At 41.8% G+C, this 21,747-nt stretch overlaps 1 protein-coding gene across 3 annotated transcripts in view; it reads left to right on the plus strand.

Annotated features, from left to right (window-relative positions):
- Positions 1-21,747, plus strand: part of lrba (LPS responsive beige-like anchor protein) — a 190,035-nt gene that overhangs the window by 52,674 nt on the left and 115,614 nt on the right. For 2 of the 3 annotated variants that reach the window (XM_041035968.1, XM_041035969.1), the window contains exons 28-35: positions 104-245; positions 654-1,011; positions 6,473-6,639; positions 8,248-8,332; positions 8,614-8,747; positions 9,559-9,620; positions 19,340-19,404; positions 21,491-21,599. In XM_041035968.1, coding sequence (XP_040891902.1) covers positions 104-245; positions 654-1,011; positions 6,473-6,639; positions 8,248-8,332; positions 8,614-8,747; positions 9,559-9,620; positions 19,340-19,404; positions 21,491-21,599 — 1,122 coding nt within the window. The remainder of the gene's footprint in view (positions 1-103; positions 246-653; positions 1,012-6,472; positions 6,640-8,247; positions 8,333-8,613; positions 8,748-9,558; positions 9,621-19,339; positions 19,405-21,490; positions 21,600-21,747) is intronic. The other variant, XM_041035970.1, reaches the window with a different exon arrangement.

Consider the following 21,747-nt stretch of genomic DNA (forward strand, 5'->3'; position numbering starts at 1 on the left):
ATACACATAACACAACATGCATGATACCCATGAAATTACTCAGCTATCACTGCTTTGTGGAAAAGACATGCACAGATCGTTTAGTGTATGTTGTTTGTTCCAGGAGGACAGTAAGCAGGCTCAGTTTCTGGCTCTTGCGGTGGTGTACTTCATCTCAGTCCTCATGGTGTCCAAGTACCGTGACATCCTGGAGCCCCACAATGACAAGAAACACCCTCAACGATCCCAGTCTGCCAGGAGCACAGGTATACAACCGCTCCAAGGAGAAATTTTATGTGAAATATTCAACTAAACAGGAAAAAAATAAATAATAATCTGTGCTCTAATGCAGTGGTTCACAGCAGTTTTTCAGCCAGTATTTGAAACCTCCTGTCATAGGTTGCAGAGTTGTAAGCAGTTTAATCAAAGAGTTTTCCCTCTTTAGGTGTAGGTTTTATCTAAATATTTTTTATAGTAAATTTTCATAGCATTCTCAAAAACTAAACATACTTTTCTGTTGCACTATTTAGTTTTTTTCCTTATGCTTGTCTGTTAATCATCTTGCAATCCTTTGTGCCCCAGTTCCAAGGCTGGGAACCAGTGTTGTAATTAATCTCTCATTATGACGTGGCTTTATAGTTCACATTTCTTCATTCTTATTTGTGTCTTCTCAGATAGCGGTGCCATTTCTGGTGGACTGGAAGTAGAGAATGGCGTCTCCCTCCGGCGGTTTGACTCTGGCATCAGTGACGACCACACCTCAACTGCTGCAAGTGAGGCAGACCTGTCATCCTCTGGCATGACTCACGGTCCTGACGCCATCTCTGAGGCCTTGTCCACGCTGTCCTCTGAGGTCAGGCCTGCTCTGCCCGCAGATTCAAAGGGCAAGAATGTGAAGGACATCCTGCGCAGCCTAGTGAGTGCTCCAGCTGATGATATCATGGTGGACCCAAGTCTGCTGCCACCAGCGTTTCTGGGAAGTGCGGGCGATGCAGCCAGAGAATCATCGCTACAGTTCCGCTCATTTGATAGGTGAGGGGCCAGGTTCAAACATGGCTTGACATACAGATATACTGCTACACTATTTATAGAAAATCCTATATTTCTGCCTTGCATATTGTGGGAAAAAATCTGGACGGAAATTCCCCTGTCGTTGACATGGGTGCAGACCTGACAGCTTCATCAGTTTCTCTAGAGCCCATATGGTGAATACTCTAGTGATTCTCAAGCTTCACAGTTGACAGTTTCATGCCATTTATCCCTACATAACTGCAGGGTACTTTTGAAAGTCAGATCTTGAAGACATCTCAGCTTGGGCTCCTCAGAGGAGGCTTTGTTGGATCTTGAATCATTCTGTAACAAAAACCCTTTTGAACCGGGGGAAACTTAGTCTCAGACTCTTTCCCTGTTACTCCCATTGTTCTTTCTTTTAGCTGTCGATGCAAGTCCTCATCCCAAGCAAACGGCCTTACAAAGAACCTGTCTTAAGGAAAACAGGAGTCATGTCTGGGATGGAGAGACGAAGCTGGCAGGAAGCTGTTTCTTTTCACCATGTCACTGATATTAAACGACTTTCTTTTTCATCTCTCCTGCTGCTCATCTCTCCCTGTCTAACATTCGAAAGGGTTTCCCCCTTTTTCTGGCATAAAAGCTGTATAATTTGCATTACCCCTGGAGGTGTGGGGGGTGAACCGTCAGGAGTAAGGCTTCAAAAGCAGAGCGGGGTACTGAAGCCACAGACGGGCCCAGGTGAGAGAGGATGGTCACCGGTCTGGTTTGCATTTGGAGCTCTGATTCTGAGACAGACATTCACAAACGGCAGAGGGGGAGGAGGGGTGGTAAAGAGTAAGAGGGAGAGAGATGGGAGAAGGGGGAGAAAGAAGTCTCCATGGGGGTGATGTCAAGTCAAGGTTCTCATGTATTGAAGAAAACATTTCTTCGTTTCTCTCTCTCGCTCACTCACAAACACACACACACACACACAGACACACACAGACACACACACACACAGTCTGCCTGCCTACCCCCAACTGTGGGAATTCCACGGCATCTCTGTGATCGTGTGTCTTTATCTGAGGAATGCTTTGTCAGGTCTCAGGGCGCTCCTCATATCAGGGGGATTAGACTGGCTCCTGTCCGCTGAGCACACTCAGTAGGAAGAGAGGACATCAGGAGAGCTGGAGAACATAGACTAACAGCTTGCTTGCTGCCTATGGGAGCTTTTTCTTGAAAGGTATACAGCCCAGGCACAGACAACAAACTTTACCCCAGCTACCTTTTTAGAGACAAGAGCTACTCTCAGGATGTTCACACATGAATACCTTGCAGGGTGGGAACTCATGATTATTTTCAATATCAATTAAAGGATAAGGCTGCCGATATTCTGTATTATTTCTCAAAATACCAAAAAAAGCACTGCTTTTATTAGTTTCTGGACAACATTTGAGGTTTATGGTACTGAGGAATAAGTTACTGCAGAGGCAGTGCTCTGTTAATTTTGGTCTTTTCCTGGGATTTGTTGACAATGTGAAAATATAGAATATCACTTTCCTTATCCTTTAATCTAGCCATTTTTTTTAGTTAATCCTTGAGTCTAAAAAATGTCCAAACATAGTAAAAAATGACCATCACCATTTCCCAGAGCCCAAGGCAGCATCTTCAGATTGCTTCTTTTATCTGACCAATCGTCTAAAACCCCCAAATTATTCTGATATCTTTTGGTCAAAATTACCCCACTATCCATATCATTCACAGGCTTTAAGCCTATATTTATTTTCTTATCTCCTTAGTTTACAACTCTTTATCAGCCTGCTGTCTGTAGTCCTTGCCCTTACCAGTTCTACCTACCACGCATATAGCTGCGTTCTGACAGTGTTTATTATCTTGTTGTAATGACTCTATCACTGGCAGCATCTCCCACTAACCAGTAAGTCTCCCAGTGATACCAGTACAAGCCAGAGCTGACATTCTGCACTGACATCTCCTGCCAAAACATGGCAGCCTTCCGCTTGCCCAGAAGACTGGATTTACGAGACCAGTGCATGAAAAAAGCAGGGATCTCCCAGATAAAAACTCGGGGTGGGTCAGAGGGTGAAGTATCCCTCCTGATTTATTTGCTAATGGAGACCTGCTGGATTTCTCCCATCCATTTCTCAGCCATGCCCCTGTTATGACAGGCAGTCTGCAAATATTTGCTGACACTAACCAGAACTAAACAGTGTCATTGTACGAGTTGATGATTTAGACTGCATGGTTCAGCAGAATGTGTGAGTGTTAGACACTGGGATATACATGGTGTAGTTGTTTGCATTCCTGGCTGCAGACTCTACATGCACGTGAGGGTTGATGTACAGATGAGTTGTGCTGATGGTGAAGTGTTGTTAATGTACTGCTTAGGAAGAGGGTAAGCATGTCGGACACAAACACAACTTAAACAGCGAACATCTCCCTTTTATATTTTACTCCACCGTTTGTCAGAGTGAGTCTGTGTGAAGAATTCAGCACGGTGGACACAAATAGAGGTTCATACAGGTTTAGCTTCTGTTATTTACCTGCTCAGTGATGATCCTATAGCTAATTGGCAAAATACTCAGCTGTTCTTTAAATTTATGTCATTGGCTATAAAACTCAGGCTTTTGTATCTGTCCAATGTTGGCCATACAAAATGTCTTGTATTAAGACATAAGACAAAAGACTTAAGACAAAATTTCAGCTTTTTATGCCCTTGCCCCAAATTTTCTGGTTTCCCCTTGTCCTAAATAACATGCACATACTGTGCAACATCCTTGTGTGTACACACACACACACACACAAGAAATATTGAGATTGTGCTATTCTCATACTTTGTGGGCTCTTAGGTCCCATTTGCTCCACTCATAAATCACTGATGTCATCCAGGTAATGTCCGTCCCGCAGCAGTCATCATTGTCCAATCGCAGCTCGATAGAGTGTCAGATTCTATGGCCTTTATTATTATTTTATTATCAGTCGCAACAGTGTGGCTGGTATTGTTTTAACTTTGTGAGTCTGTGTGTGTGTGTGTCATCATGGCAAAATATGGTCCTGGAGACACCTATAGCAGGAACTTCCACAAAGGTGGTTTTGGGTACTTTGGCAGGTTTACGTCTGTCTGTCTGTGGACAGATTTTGTCACTGCTGTGCAAGATGCAGTCACGAAACTTTACAGGTGTGAAGCTGATATCAAATTGAAGGCCAAGTTCGAAGATGGCCGTGGTACGAACGGACATTAATTACATTAATAATAACTGAGTGCTTATGGGGCAACATTTTGACGGGCATCTGGTGTTATGCTAGTGTGATCTCATCGCAAGATGGTCTCTAGTTAGAGTTGATTTTAAAGTAGCAGGGATGTGCAAATGTATCTGTGTGTAAAATGATGATGAAAAACATTTTGAACATTTACATGCGCAGGGTTTCTTGACATAACGGTGACAGTGGAGATCAAAGCTCCGCTGGGGTGTTCACTCTCCTCCCTCACATGAGTTGGCTCTGAGGTTAATACTCTAGAGAATGGTATTTTTACTCACAGACATACCACTGACACTCCCTTGCTCATTCTTGCACTTGTTTCACCCGAAATAGCAGAGATTACCGGAATCACAGTGCTTACTGCACTTATCCATTGTAGGTTAAAACCTTTAAATAATTCAGCCTCAGCCCAGCAAACACACACACAAACACATACACAGCCCTGAGCTCCTGTTTGTGGGTTGAGTGGGGCCGCTGACGGCTGATTAATCGACTGGGGCGGCCCACTCATGATAAGTGTGGCTAATGACCTGCTGAATAATTCACTGGGCCTTTGCTGGGGAACAGATGGAAGGCCAAACACATACACGGACATGTTCACTGGCAGACTCGTACACACTTGTGCACTCATATGCATTTATTTGTGCACTCATATGCATATGTTCAAATATTTGAATAAACACACTCACACACACATAAGCGCGCACACACACACCCAGCCTCCACACACCAGGGGTCCTCTGTGTGTCTCCTGCTGTTGACACCTGGGGTGCTTCACGTCAGCGCCGCCCTGGTTCCCTGATACCACCATCCAGCCCACTCACTATCTGAACAGAAAAAAAGTTAGTTGGAGATATTTTTATCTCCAACCTTCCTGGCTATCAAAATGGATTTCATTCTGTTCTATCGCTACTTTGGTTTTTATGTATATCTCTGGACCTTCTCAGTACGTGTTTGTATTTTAAACACAACTGTCAAACCACTGGGATCTGTATGCAGCTCTCCTCTCAAATCGTAGATCACTTGAAGCAAAGGTCAACTGTCAGGATTTAACATTCACAGTAACTTTTAATAGATCTGATCAGCTGCCTTAAATCAACCCAGAACAGCCTTTGATTCTGCAGCCAGTTATCTGTCTGCACCACAGGGAGCCAAATTCAGCTATCCCCTCATGTGTGCATGAAACCATGCGTACGCACTCACTGTGGGAACGTGCAGGTATGCATGCTAGTCCTTTTGTCTGTATGCTCCCAGCCTTTTCTTTCCATATTTTGTGCATTTGATGCATGCTTGCATATCTTGGTAAGCCTGGATTGGTTTGTGTTTCTGAGAGGGAGCAGTAGCCAGTGATTAGACCCTGCTTCCCCTATGTCAGCACTGATAAGCAGGGCCAGGCTCTCTTTGATATGCCCAGTGGTCTGTCAGAGCCCTGGTCTAAACTGACAGCTTATCTGCATGCTGCTCTCCTCCCATCTGCTGTTTGCCGGATGGGAATTGAACTCCACTCACTTGTACCACATCACTACGTGAAGCACTTCCTGTTACTTTACAGGAGGGACAACTAAAGAAGCAGCATTAATGTTACCTAGATAACCCAGATGTGTGTAAAGATGTAATGTAACTGCTGATGATTTGCTATGATTTTTAATGAGCTTTGATCAGTATTATCACTATACCCTCATTATTTGCAATATTTTATTTTTAATGTCGAAATTATTGACTGAGAATACTTTTACTATTTTGATATTTGGAATCATTAGTTTGAACAGATAATTGTTTCATGATAATGGTTTCATTTGTCTTTTGGAAAAAATTATGCTTTGCACCCAGAAAGCCTGACACGCCTTGGGAGTAATAAAAGAGTAATACCCAAGACTGCTCGTCAACAAGCTTCACAAGGCTGCTGCATTTTATTAGAAGAAGATTTTGTCTATATACATAATTAGCATGTACATCCAGAAGAAAGACTGCTGCTGGTGCTCCATTGGTCTGTGGCAAGATGAGTGTGGCTATTTTATTTTCTGAAAAGTGGCTCTGTAAAAACTCTTCCAGTCCACTGGGTTGATGACAGAGTCGGTATTCTTCCAACCATACTGTGTACATAAAAGTCTTATGAAGCATGTTGTGAAATGCAGCATCGGTAATTTCGTACAGTAGTTCTGTCAAGGTTACAATTAAATTTACAATTACAATTAAATTAATAATTTCACCCTTCTCTCTACAGAAGTGTCGTGGTTGCACCTAAGAAAGCGGGCATGACACCGTCTCCAGGCGTGTCCACTCCCATCCCGTCCACTTCTGCCTCTGTGTCTGCTGGGACACCTATTGACAGCGTCTCCGTGGTGTCTTCTGGCGACGCCTCCCAGAGCGCCTCTGCAGACTCTGCAGCTAGTGAGTGCATGCGCACATACAGACACACATACACAGACACACAAAATAAAAGACACACTCAAATACTGAAGAAGCAGTGTTATACTGTGAGAGACAGATAAGTCAGAGCCTGGAAGGGTCTGCCATGGAAGACTCTATATTCATTTTGAAATTGTGCTTCTTTGTGTGTCTGACAAAAGGCTTGGGAGGATAAAAAAAAAACATTACAATTGACACTAACTCTCCTATATGTACGTGTTCAGCAGTCAAAATAAATAAGAATAATATTTTCTTTGTCACCTTTCTGCATGTGTGACTTCATAAATGTGTAATGTTTTTTCAGCGACGAGTCAGTGTGTGTTTAAGAGAGGAGGGTGTAACACGTGAAAGGGGGCTTGTGGGTCTGAAGAGATCATGCATTTACTGTAGAATCAAGTGCGAGTGTGTGTGTGTTGGGTGTGCATGTGAATAATGACAACTGTTAAAGCTGTACGCATCAGTCGCTTGGTGTCAGTGAGCAGTGTTGAGTAAACATGCTTTGTGAGCGTGTGCGTGTTTTACTGGGGCAGTGGGAGGACTAATGGAGACGTTCGTTTGCTCCTTTTTGTTTGAAGGAGCTACTCCAGCTTGAGAGGGACACTCTCACCGGGCCCACATGGCACTGCTTAACACCTTACATACACATACACACACGCACACACACACACACACACACACACACACACACACACACACACACACACACACACACACACACACACACACACACACACACACACACACACATTCCAGCCCACATTACACTGTCTGTCATTCCTTAAGAGTTATCCCTGCTTGGAGACTGTCCTGGCTGGAAAAACAAGCTAACTGAAACACCAGAGGAATCCCTCTCCTCCATATTCATCTGGGCATTAACTTATTTATGAGCCACAGGGAAGTGAATTTATTGCCAGATCAATCAAACATGGACTTTGTACCTTGTGTGCCTCTGTCTCCAGAATGAAGTCGTAAAGCACCTTTTAGTTGTATAATGAAACAGTCACAAAAACAGCCCAGAGGGGTAAATTGGTATGTAATGACTTAATGAGGAAAAACAATTCAAAAGAGAAGCAGCCATTTTTTTTAACATCTCACACACAGGTGTAAGACGGAAATCATGACACGCGCAGTATTTAGAAAAAAAAAAACCTTTATATTCTACATGTGTTTTAAATGTGGCTGAATAATAATAACATAAATTAAAAAAATAATAATATTAATCACCATCTGAAAATGATCACACTCTGACAGTGAAACCTAACCAGGCTTACAGTGTCCAATTTTAAAGATTTCCATCATGAAAACCTCGTGATGGACATATTGTGCTCGGAGTACATCATCCACTATCTAACCATAAAATTATACTTGTAACCCCACTTGCCCTATTCAACCATAAATCCCCCTGCTCTATACATTTGAATGGAGACCTTTGTATTTTTTCATAAGAGGCATGTTTCCACACAGGTTTATGGTGCTGGTCATATCATGAATTGCTCTGTGTGCGTGTGTGTGTGTGCGCGCGTGTGTGCAGCGTCCTATTCTTGTCCAACATCCAGACTAATAACAGAGTTCTTTGGTTTCTCCCTGTAGCAGGCGGCCAGGTTCCAGCCAGCGCTAGCCTGCCATCTGTCCCCCCACTCTCCCCTGTGACCCAGAACACAGCCCCCAATATGAGGTGATTCATCTTCTTTTCTCTTTCTCTCACATACACACATACACTATCAGCTATTTATGCATGTGAGCGCACACAGTTATTTATGCATATTTACTGAATGTTGCTTTGTGCTAATTCCAGTGTTTCGCCATTAAAAACATTAAAAACAGACATTTTACTGATGTTAGTTTTTACATGTGGAATTTTCCGGCATTTATTTAGAGTTACATGCCAATTTTTATTTTGCTCATTATGTCTGTGTATGTTCATGTGCTGTTTGGCTTACACTCCCACATCTTTAGTATCTCAGAGCGTCTGGAGCATGCTCTGGAGAAGGCGGCTCCTCTGCTGAGAGAGATCTTTGTGGACTTTGCCCCCTTTCTCTCTCGGACCCTGCTGGGCAGCCATGGACAGGAGCTCCTTATTGAGGGCACAAGTGAGTTCAACGTCACTGAGGCACAATACAGCTACACTTGTTCCCATTCATTTACTGTGTGTTTTCGAAAATGTCATGACATTGCAAACCTTCAGCATAGTGTATGCTGTTCTCATTTAAATACAATAACAGGCTGTTGTTAATCCAATACTGCGATGAGTGTACGTTGAACCAAGAGCTGGTAGTTGTGCTGAGGTTTCCAGGGGGCCAGGTCAGAGGCCAGGCCACTAATAGCAGTGTTTGGGATGTCTGCTGCCACCAAACAAAATGGAAAGTTGATTGATAGCTGCAGGGGGGCCTGAAGAGAAGGCAGGGGGGAGGTGTGTGTGTGCTTGTGCATGCGCATGTGCATGTGCATGTGCTTGTCTGCATGTGTGATGGTCCATGTGTGTTCGTGTCATATGAAGAGCAACTGAAAGACCAAAGGCTACTCTGCCTTCTTTACCGTCTGTGCCTCTACAGCAGACTCTGGACACTCTAGCGGCCCCCTGCCCTCTAAAAGCCTAGGGCTCACCATTAGGGATCAATGAGACATATGCTGGCCAAGTCAGGCCTGTAATACAAGGCCCAAATATGTATTAGTTTACAGTAACATCATGTCAGCTCATTAGGCCCATCAATACTATCTGCTCCCTTGCAGATGGCACAATGTTAGGTAATCCCTGTCTATTGGTGCATGTGTGTGAATGTATGTGTTTCCACAAGGATCCAAGAAGATTTATGAAATTAAAAAAACACCCCCAAAAAACCCCAGTTGTTCATTGTCAAATGTCCATTACTTTCTGACTCCCTTTGTTTTGTATTCCTCCAGGCCTGGTGTGTATGAAGTCCAGCAGCTCAGTAGTGGAGCTCGTCATGCTCCTGTGTTCACAGGCAAGTCTGGCATCTTTATCTTTTCTTATCCTTGTCTTCCACTTTCCCCCCCGAATCTGATTTATCAGGCTCACCTTGAGTGCAGTAAATCCACAGCCCAGAGTGGACAGTGAGCCATCTAGAGTCTTATCTTTCCTCCACACTGCCTTGTCTACCTTTCCACATTCACCCCATCCCTGAGTGAGGGGAGAGAAACCGGAGAGAAGGCATATTTGGCCGCAAATATTGGTTAGAGGGTCAAGGGTGGCCGACCTGCCTGCATCACCTTTGACCCGAGCACCGGCCCTTGTGGCCTCGACCAAACTGATGAGGAGGGATAATGTAGATTTGATGGTGCTTTGCATTGATTATCCCTCTCTTCTCTGTTGTCTTGTGGGTGTTTTGTTGCCAAGTTTATTTAACTGCTGCCGGATTCATGAATACTAATTCAGGGATCATAAGCAGGCGTGGGCAGATCAATGATTAGGGATGTCAATAGATCACTCCAGGATGGCTGATTAGCATTAAGAGACACCAAGCTACCGACGACAGTTAAATTACTGTGTGTGGACTGAAATACAGCGCTTCACATTTACTTGTAAATGTTTTTCGATGCTAAAAGTGTATTTGTTCAGTGTAGCAGCACTTGTTTTTATTTTTGTAGTGTAAGGTACACAGTTGCCCTCATATACACACAGTGACAAGGACAGCAGATAATAATTCCTCTATGGCCGTATATTTGTTTGTGTCTTTACCATTTAAAGCACCTCATGAAAAATCAAACATCTCCAATAATACAAAAACACATCTGATTAATGACACACCTCTCACCAATGCGCTGGGCTTTTTTCTTTTTTTTTTATCAGCTTTATTTTCTGAAGAAATACTACCTGTCATCTGGCTCTTTTTCCTCCATCTTCTCCCCCTTTTAACCCCTGTGCTCTGTTTGGTTCCCATTATTCACTTCATTTCTTCTCTAAAAAGGTAATACAGTCAGATTACACATCTGCTTGGATGTCAGTGGCTGCGCATGGATTTGGGCTAGTGGGACACACAGAGGGAATGTGAGCCCCATAATGTCCAGAGACGAAGGAATAGCAGGAGTGAAAGCTAGATAGAAAACCAAAGAGAGAAGAATGACAGGCTCTAATGCACCTATTTGTCATATCTGTCAGGGTGTTGTTTAATGCTAATCTAATCAAAGGCAGAATCTTGGTGATTGCTCCGCTGCACAGCTCATGCCTCGCTTCCCCCTTTGGTCCCCAGCCCAAGCTATTTCTTCCTTCCTCTAAGCTCCAAGCTTCCCCACCCAATCTCTACAACACACACACACTCACTGTCTCTCTCTCTCTCCTTCTCTCAGCGAGAGGACCAGGGATTGGCCAGTGCAGTGTTGATTGCTTCAATAAATCATCCAACCAAATTCTCTCACAGCTAATGCAAATGTAATTTTATTGTTGTGTAAAAAAAAAAAAAAGGTGGGAGGGTTGTATGCTCCTTCTCACTGGGGAAAAGAGGAAAACAGGGACAGACTTTCCTCTGGGCTAAATTACGATGTATAATTATTTGTGTGTTGGTTCTCCTTGTGGGGCAGTGAGAGTGAGCCAGTGCCATGATTGATGACATTATTTAGCAAAGTTTGTTGGGCCCTCTGGCACAGGAAGTGCTCAAATCTCTCACAGGAAGTGCCTCTGTGGCCATCTTTTGACTCCTTCCTGCCTTTGAGGCAACCATTGGAAGGAGTAGACAGAGATGATTTTGATTGATTTTTTTTTTCTCACCCCACCACCCCCATGCTTTCATTGGAGATGCGATGCGATACCATCTCTGTGAAATTTTAATTAATTTCCCAGGCTTTGAGATGGAGTGGAGCCAGGGCAAAGGGTCAGGAGGCTAGGGACTGCAGAGCAGTTTTTAATCAGGGATCCTATGAAAGTTGCATTGGCGGCCACATCAGCTTGGCATTGAGGAGGGGATTGTAAACCGCAGTTTGATAGTGCTCCATTTCTAAACGACTTCAACAGTGCTCCCAATTAAAGGACCATTTTGATCAGACATTAACTGTTGGGGTGGCATGCTGCCTTGTTCTCTGCTGTAATATTGATCCTGAATATACAAAGTGAGGATTAATGATCATAAACTGCAGTTGTAACAGAAAACTGCTCAAGAATGGGGGCAAAAAAAGAGCTTATTGTATCTGAACATTTTACATTTTGAATAAACAACAATGCCGTGCTTTAGGGCTGGAACTAACTTTTTATTGTTTACTTTAGCAGATTACAGTCTTGATTAATTGTTGAATCTATAAAATGCCAGAAAATGGTGAAAAATGCCTACTGCAATTTCACAGACCACAAGAACAGATATTTTAATTACTTGTTTTGTCCAACCAACAGTCCAAAACCCTGAAACATTCAAAAAAAAACTATGAAAAAAACATCAAATATTCAAATTTGAGAAGCTGGAACCAGAGAATTTCTGACAATTTTCTGTGTTTAAAAATAAAAAAAAAATAAAACACACTACTAATTGTTTCAGCACTATTCAGTCTATAAATTGGAAAAGCCATTCTACAAATAACAGATTTATGTTATGTTTTGATGCATACAAGGTATTATAACAACTATTAGAGGGCAATTTGCTCAAAATACATTACAAAAAAAATATATTATTTAAAGTTCACAGTGGTCTATACCTCCATTCAACTAAAATGAGTATACAAAAGCTTAGGTGCTAATTAGATGATTTCAAGTGAATGGCGAAAAGAGATTTTATAATGTGAGCATCAAGGCCTTCTAGGTTATTGAATGTGATGGCTTCCTCAGAGGTCTTGCATATTATATGAATATCATAAGAGTTCTCTTGTGAACCACGTCTACTGAGGGTCTTGGATGTAAAGAGCCACTCTTCCCATACCCCTGATTCACTTTGACAGTTTCACTCTCCTCCTCACACTTGTTTTCTCCCGTCTTTGTCATATTTACGGGCAGCCTGTTGTTTCCTGGGTGCTCCTCTTAAAGTGGCTTCCACCCAAAACATCTGATTAATAAATAATGCGCTGGGACAAGAGAAAAAGCTTTCCCTTGCGCTTGCTGCCGTCCGTCCACAGCTTTGAGAAATCATCTCATCGGATACTGGACAGTCTACGATGAGCAGAGGCCCATAAATCTCTTCAGTAGCTGCATTTGTGTCCTGTAGATCAGCCATTATTGTCCGGCCCCTCTGTCAGCCCATCCATCCTTTGGCCATTTATCAGAGATGCATCCTGTACATGGAGTGGAAGGAAGGTGGAGAGGGAGAATTGTAGGGTGGAGGGGTGCTGGTTTCATGATGGTCAACACTAGGGAAGACTGTTCTACCTAATGTAAAAAAAAATGAACAAAACATATGTTTTGTACATAGCAATGCAGATCATTTTGTTTTTATATGTTCAGGTGTAGACTTTTCAGTCTCCGTAATATCTGCCTCCACTCCAGGTCAGTGTTGATGAATAGAATTTTGTCTGTGGTGTTCACAGCACTAAAAAAAAAACCAAAACACTAAAAATATTCCGCAGCATGTTGTCTTTCCAGAAACAGATTTTTACCTCTCTCAGAAAAACTCATATTTGAATTGTTCACATTAAGATCTATGAATTAATCAGAGTTACAGGGACACAGTTTCTGAAAAGCGAGGTTATCCTGCTGTATAGAACTCAGGAATTACAAGTTTACTGTGAATAGTAGATAATAATGTGTAAAGTTATTATCTTGGATTATGTGGTGTATTGAACTTCTGCGGTTGATTCATACACAGTCTGTGATCTAAGCAAATAGCTTTTTGTTGTGAACACTGATGTAGATAATCCTTTAATAGTAATTCAATAACTTCAATGTTAACCTGCTGATCCAATGAACACACATTATCATACTTTCCCAGCCAGTCTCACCAAGGTTAACCTGTTTAACAGATGGGCACCTCTCTCTCAGTCAGCAGGGAGAAAGACATTGACCTCCCCAAACACTCAGGCTCCTCCTGACCCTTGACCTTCTGACCTCCAGGTTGGAAGTAGAGAGTGGTGGAGGCCTAAATGTTTAAACCCCCTGCAGTCGGAGAAGAGGGTGGGAGTGCATGGTCATCTTGCTCGATGCAGTCAGTAGTATAATCTGAGAAGCAAGGGAACCAATTGCCAGGCTTAGTTGGTGTAAAAAAAAAAAAAAAACAACCACTAACTTGAACCCTAAGCACAGTAACTTTTGTTTGTTTTATTAAGTATTCACACGTTGCTTTCTTAGTTGCTTATTTTGAATGTTATATTGGTGAAAATAGGGTCTGATGTTTGAATCACTAAATAGTCATTTATATCTGTCAGTGGACATATTTCTTCTTCTCTCCAGTGAGGGAGGCTTTGATGGATCAAGAGCAGACCGTGTTGTATGAACCACTTGGGGAGCTGAGAGAGGTGAGAGAAGTGGCGAGGAATGTGATGAAACAGAGGGACCAAAATACTTTCCCCATCATTTTCCTCACAGTCAGACGCACACCCCACCGTGCAGTTAAAGAAGCACACAAGGTTCAAGATCAGTGCAAATCAAAGCGTTATTTTTCGATCCCTCGCTGTTCGCCCTCGTCCTGTGATCTGCTCCAGCGCCTCTTTACAGGCATGCCACGCGGTTCAGTGTCCCTGCCGCCACTCTCCAGTTCAGAGGATAATATTATGCTGTATATTCTTTGAAAAGGTACTCTCCTGTGAGATGTAGAGAAAACACAGTAACACCAACTGGCACTTAATTCTGCAGGCTCCCTATCGTTGCCAACTATGCAGCCAAAGCAGCGGTTGGCGGGGTGTGTTGTGTTGGAGGAGCTGGGGGTCAAGGGGGGCTTCCTGACAGGAAGTGAAGTCTAGCTGAGAGGGGAGAATCAGACAGGAGACTCCTAAAAAATTGAGTGGCTTTTAATTTGGCTCCCAGCCGGTTTTACTGTGAGCTGGCTTCAAGTGGCTCGGGACTGGAGGGCCTCAAGTGGCATGAATGGTTGGTTATTTATACACAACATATAATCGTGTTTCAAATAAATGAATTTCCCTGACAGAGCCCTCTCCTCCTGACAGGCACTGTTAATGTAATGTTTTCCTACTTGACAGATCCCAAGTTATAAGACCTTGGAATGTATTCTTATGTTTCTCCCCCTGCTATCCTCTCTCAGCCATCCTGCTGATAAAATCATGTCCTTAGTCAGACATGTAGGAAAAGTTGTATGCTTTAGGAATTTCTTTTTTGGTAGTAAATGTAGACTTGTCAGTTATCAGGATCCGCTTCTGCAGTGGACTGCTTCAGGCCAGCAGAACATTTCATACCAGGCTGCAAGAAAACTACATTAAAACTGTATAAAAAGGCTGTATAATAGCTGAAAAAAAATTACCTTGTGAGAGTTGGTGCATTCCTTTTGTGCTGTGCCTTTTTCCTGTCATACCCACAATAAAAGGATACAGATTGGGCATAATTTGTCATCATCCACAGAGCTTCTTGATCTGCTTGTGCTTTGTTCCTGTTGAGCTAACATGAGTAAAAACAAATGTACTGTAGCTTGAGAGTTGTGCTTGAGTGCTTGAGAACACTGTGTGCTCTAATATCCAAACACTGAACCTACATGAAATGTTTTGAAGCCACTAACTTGTAAGCCCAAACTACATTATGGTCATGATAAATGTGATTCCAATATATTTTAATCACTGCACATTAAAGTGTATAATTGAGCAAGTTCAGATTACTTATTATTTTGCCTCTGTATGAGATGGCTTGAAATTTAGACTGATGTCAGCTGAAAGCTGTGAGGACATAAACAGGTATTAATAGGCTTGTTTTGAATCAGTATTATAGTATTGAAACCAGTCTGTGCTGGGGCTTAAGGTTGTTTGTGTATTTTGTTTTTCTGCCGAGTATTACAAAATACTTTGTAGTCCAGACCTATAGTTCTAGAAAAAATAAATAAATGTAAACAGCTAAACAAAAAAAAAGTCATGAAAAATGTGCTGGATGAGTTGATGGCTTCATTACTTGTTCAGATGTGAACATCTGGTCCACGTGGAGCTCAAACAGCTGCACAGTGTAAGTTTAAAAAATGAATTCTTAAAAATGGAGCCCTTTTTTATGATCTAGTACTGGCCCAGGAAATGTACTGTAGATTGTTATGCATTTCCCTTAAACATACTTTGCATGCACAGCTCAAGTGATCTGCCATGCATTTGGTTGGTCGAAGTATGAGGATGTTCACTAAATGTTTTTTTTTTTTTTCCACTCTTTGTGTCAGTGTAGCCATGAAAGTGTGAGTCCTTGAAGCTCTTGGAGACCCTGCAGCATAAATATTTGGACATCAATGAATATTCTCTCAGTTGTGAATTTGATCACGCAAACACCAATATGAGTGTCTGTTTTTCTTTAAGCAGATACCATATGAACACGCACATGTGGATTGTTTAGAGCTAGAGTAGACACATCAGTGTTAAGCTATTCATACACACACAAGTGTTTGAAACACAGCAGCATGAATAAGCAACAAACTGCTCAGCTTCTGCATTAATCAGTCAGAAGAGTGATGACGAATAACGTATTTGATAGTTTAGGCTAACAGTAATTTTATATTTTGCCTGTCGTACTCATCCTTACTCATGGGTGCTTTTTTGGTCATTGTTGATGTCAGATCGCTCTTTATAAACATTTGGGTTACAGTTATAAAAAACAGTTTCATGGTCTGTTCTTTTTTTTGTGGTCATCAGTGCACTAAGGTTTAATTCAAAATATCAAGATTTGTCACATTACAGCACTCACTGACATATTTATTGGAATTAACTGAAAATGTTGAAAACGTGCATTTTGTTTCTGTTTGCCAAGAGTTACAGTATTTTTGCCATCTCACCCAAAGAATGCAACTTGTATTTTCTGGATTTGAAAAAGAAAAAAGAAAAAAATCAGTAGCTCTCAGTCTCTTTCATTTTGCTTCTGCTGCACTGCCACATTTGACATGAGGATTTATGCTTTTGTCGTCTCATCTAAAGTTCTACTCCCTTACCCTTTCACATCAACAAATACTTGTGATTATGAGTGATGCCACCAAAAAGCACACATGACTTATTTATTATTTCGGGAGAGCTGAGACATTTCTTTCTTCAGTGTTGGAAAATGTTTTCCTTGTGTTGTGGCAAGCCTATGTTTGAAAGGCGATTTTGCTCGGGAGGTCTGTGTTTTCTCACTAGTGGTAGTGGTATATTTAGATGTTGATTATGGATAATCAGCTGTAATGACGGAAGTGCATGGCATGTGTGTTTAGACTCAATGCCATCATCATGGAACACAGACCAAACAGAGCTGTCTTATTGACTTCAGATTGAGACAGGCATTTCCATGAATAGATCCAAACTTTCATTCATACACACAAAACATACACACAAAAAAAAAACAACGTAGCCCCCACTACTGATATTTAATATTAGCAAAAAATTTCTGCCCGTTGATTAGTTTCCGATCAGGATCAAGGGACAGCCCTCTTTCTCGTCCTATCATCTGTTAGGAGGTCAGGTTAAAGGTGAGGGGTCACAAATGGCTGCTTGTATCCTCTCATCAGGAGTGCTGTGGTCATGGCCCCTATCGCGGCCATAAAAGCTGTGACACTGCTGACCAGGGCAGCCAAAATCCAATATTCTATCACTGACCTGTCCCCGTTTCCTTTTTGTCACCAGAAGATGTCCCTCAGATCAGGGTCATTGCTTTTTTAATTCAACTAGAAGAGCCATTTCTTAGCCCATAATGACACCATTAGTCTTGCTATCACCTTTGTCTATGTCCACGAAATGCCAATGGCCTCCACGCCGTTCATCAAACCTAATTTAGAACCAAAGCCTTTCGGAGCGATTATCTTTTTTATTTCTGCTGAAGAAGCATTTACTTTTATATTTTAAGACTCCTGCATCAAACTCCCAAGGATTTTAAAGAAAACATATAAAGGAAATTTAATGTTACTCTTTTTCTGTTTCTCCAGAGAGTACGACTCTATTTATGGCCTCACTTCCTGTGGTGTTTATTTGAAATCCGGCGAGCACAGTCTGTCCCGCTCTGGACTATCCCCACAGCCACAGGCTAACACTCATGGTTAATGTCCTTCAACTACAGTCTATGCTTCAACTAGAAGGCCCCAAGGCTACTCTCACACACTTCCTCCAAAGCAAACCTCAGCCGCAAAATTCTCTGCCAGTACTCAACTCCGAAACACTGTTTCCACTCCCAAGCCAAGACTTTTATTCCCTCTGTGTCCTCTTTATTTGGAATGTATTGTAAACACGGTCAATGCCAATATGGTCCTGCAGGACAAAAAGCAGTTATGAATTTGAGGTTAAGTGTTAGGTTATTGTCTGTATGACGTGCAGTTGGTTACAGAGTGACGGTGCACAGGCATTTCAGAAGAATGGTTTCTCTTGCCTTGGTGTGTGTGATTGGTTTTGATGGTTTTACATTTGTTGTGTTAAAAGAAAAAAAAATTGGTATGATTTTAAAATCATCACACGTACAAATGTGTTGGGATGTATATTAGAAATTCTTGTAAACTGATCTTTCCTTCCTCCTTGTAGCACTGATATCCTCGTCCCTGTGGGCTCTCTAGGTTTACAGAAAGGCCAGCCTCTACATAAACACGCAGTTTCCTCTATCAGCTCAAGAGATGATGACAGCAGAGTTTATAAAGGTTCATGCTTAGATACACATACACATTGCATGTCTTTCAACTTCATAGTTGTTTCACGACTCATTTAAATATTTAACTCAATTAAAATTAGTTGTGTTGGGCACTTTGTTGACATGAGAGTTTCCATAAGCTTGAGTACTGTGTGTGTCAGGATTATTTCTACCACTACTGAAGTTACTCTTACATGTTTATCAGCAATTGACACATTTTAGTAAAAGCCATATAATGTGGAATGAGCAGTGAGTTCAAGCTTAATGATTAATGATTTTTTAAAAGAGTAGTTTGGTGGTTTATGTCTCTAACCTGAGGTTTTTTTGTGCATATTTCTTCGTCTCCCCAGAGAGGAAGAAGGGGAAAAAGCGCTGTGAGGTTCAGACAGGCCCCATGACCTTGTTGCTTTATTATTCTTTTGACGGTTGTGTTGAAGGTGTTGAAATATTGAACAGAACATGAGAGACGATGACCGCTGAGTTTCCCTTCTCTCGCTGTCCCTTCGAAGTTGAGGATTTAAAGTCACACCCGCCTGTGGCTGGATTGTTTAGACTGACACCTTGAACCATAACGTTAGTCAAAGAGAGGAGGAAATTTGTGTATTTCCTTGTGATAAATGTACTCTCAACACAACTCTTTCACTCCTTTCTACAAGTTTGCCAGCTGATTGTGTTGCCTGTGCTGACAAAAGCAGTCAGTATACCTTTTAAGATGATGTTTTATTTGATATTAGTGAGCTGTAGTGGCAGGAAAGCTTATAGGACTGGCATAAATACTGAGTTACCAAGATGTACCCAAGAAATGCTTTCCATAGGGTCTATTTATAAGTAGTTAAGAATTAAATATGATGTTATTAGAGGTGAAAAAATCGTTGATTAATTGAATTAATGGAGATTAATGGACAAATAAGGTTATAGTTCTTTTCCGCACCCAATGTAGCAGATTTATTTCCCAATTTATAATTCCATGTGATATTTTCTATAACTTGGTAAAGTTATGTCAATACTGTTATTGATACTATGTGGATTTGCTTGCAGGAATGGCAGAACTCCATCCAGAAGAATGCTGGTCTTGCCTTTATCGAGTTGGTCAATGAAGGCAGGTAGGTAACTCTGACCTGCTAAGTGCTATCCTCTCCCCTTGCAGCCGCACTTCTTCATTATCTTTCCAACCTCAACTCGTCGGCCACTTTCCAATTTCCCCATCCCTGGATCACATCACATCCCCCTCAGGCCCCCAAGGTCTCTGAGGCCCTTGCGATGGGGTGGCTTTTCAAGATTCTGGACAACAATCAATGATTGGCGGTGTAGAGGGGCTTGGGAGTGTGAGGATGGAGGACCCTTGAGTTCAAGGCTCCATTCAATACCTGCTCATCCCAGAGGGATTTGTGAAAAGGAGAGCGGCGAGTTAGAATGTGACAGGGGCTCTGATCGCTGGTTTCTCTGTGACACTTGGGAAATCGTTCTTGATTTTCACTGACCCTCTGTCAGTTTATGCCTTTCTGGTTGAGCCATTATCTGCGTGTAATCATCTCTTCTGTCTGCTGTTTGTTCTTTTTAAAATTGTTTTTCAGTTACACAGACATATGAGCATTCCCATCTTTTCCTAATAAGACTCTCTCATTCCCACATCACCGTGTCTTAGTCTTAGATCTCTCATCAATTTCAGATTTAGAGGGCCACCCTTTCCATTATTGATCCTCAGCTTTTAGAGTTGGCAGAGGCTAATCCACACTAATGCTAATGAGACTAGCAATGTAGTGCTCTGACATATTTGTGGAGGATAGGATTTGTAGTTCACTTTAATGAGCTGTCTGTAGTGTACCCATAACTCAAGTTGGTCCTAGTAGTGAAAGTAAAGTGAAAATGTGATTTATAGTGCACACTTGTATGCCTACATATGAACGCAGATATGTGACTGCTGGGAATCAAACAGTCCTTTAAAACAGAAAATGATTACCAGAACATTTTAAATCAAAAATGATGAAACTGTGTTCATGATTATCAAAGTTTTCTACTGTACTGACTAGTCGTCATTTTTATTTATTAATTAAAAATCCAGATACTAGAGAAGAAACAGTCAATTTATTGATTAGATAAGGGACAGAAAATACATCGACTGCAACTATTTTCTATTTTTATAGTTACTTTTTTTGCGGATATATATACCCTTGTTCCAGTTTCTTTAAGGATGTCATACTTTTTTGTGATTGAAAATAATTTTTAATTTTTTTTGGACTGTTCATTGGACAAAAAAACAATTCAAGCCTTCAAAGTTTATTTAATTTTTATTTCTGACAATTTTTGGAATATGAGCCTAAACTGACATCAGCCTAATCAATGGTAATCAAATGGTACATTTATGGTCTGGCAGAGGATTTGAGTCCATGTGAAAAAAATATTCACTTTTAAAAATACCATGAGTCTGTTTTGTCCATATGTACAGTTTGAGCTCAGAGCACCATAAAGAAGGGCAGTGGCTGGGTTATTGATAGCCTCGCCTGGACAGGGCCATAGAGGCTGCAGAGGCCCCAGCACCTCCGCTCCCCTGCTACCCTGTGCTGAAACAGCAGGCTTAGGTTACAGTCATTCCCTGACCCCTAAACCCCCGCCCCTCAATCAGTCCCAGCCTGGGCCCCCCCCATCCCTCCTCTCTGGCCCCTGGTCTGTTATTGTTCCACTTTGCACAGTTCTGACCTTTAGGGCTGTAGAGAGGTTTCTTCGACCTGTACACACACATGCACACACACATGCATGTTTCATCAACACTGATAAGAGGGAGGGAGGGAGGTAGACTACACATGTAGCAACATGAGCACAGATCCTCCCTCCTGTCAGATGCATATCATTAACAAATCAATTAGCACCTGCACCCCAGTGAGAGGATATATCTGGTTTGGTTTTGTTTCTGAATTAGATTTTCCGCTTATTTTTCATGGTTCTTTTTCAGCATTTTATGGATATTACATGGCTGTTCTTTCTCTAGGTCATCACAGCATTACACAGCTGTTTTAAATACTCTGAAACTCAAGATTTTATGATATTTCTAAGCATCCATGTTACAATGTTTTTCTTTTGCTGAATGAAGTACTTTGTCATTTGTGTACCTTGCTTAAAAATGTAAGCAATACATGCAAATAAATGTTAACAGTACTCCAGTGGACTGATGTCCTTCTCCCCTCTCGCCAGACTGCTGAGTCACACCATGAAGGACCACCTGGTTCGTGTGGCTAATGAAGCAGAATTTATCCTCAGCCGACAGAGGGCTGAAGACATTCATAAACATGCAGAGTTTGAGGTAAGATGCCACACAACTCTAGCCACCCCATGCACGGTCGCGCAAGTATGAGAACAAAATGACCACTGACATAATTTTTCATTCTGTAAGGAAACCCAATCGCCTCTAGATATAGGAAAACATTAAAATCAATTCACAGTATATTAAT

Source organism: Toxotes jaculatrix, chromosome 4, assembly GCF_017976425.1.
Source record: "Toxotes jaculatrix isolate fToxJac2 chromosome 4, fToxJac2.pri, whole genome shotgun sequence".
NCBI lineage: Eukaryota > Metazoa > Chordata > Actinopteri > Toxotidae > Toxotes > Toxotes jaculatrix.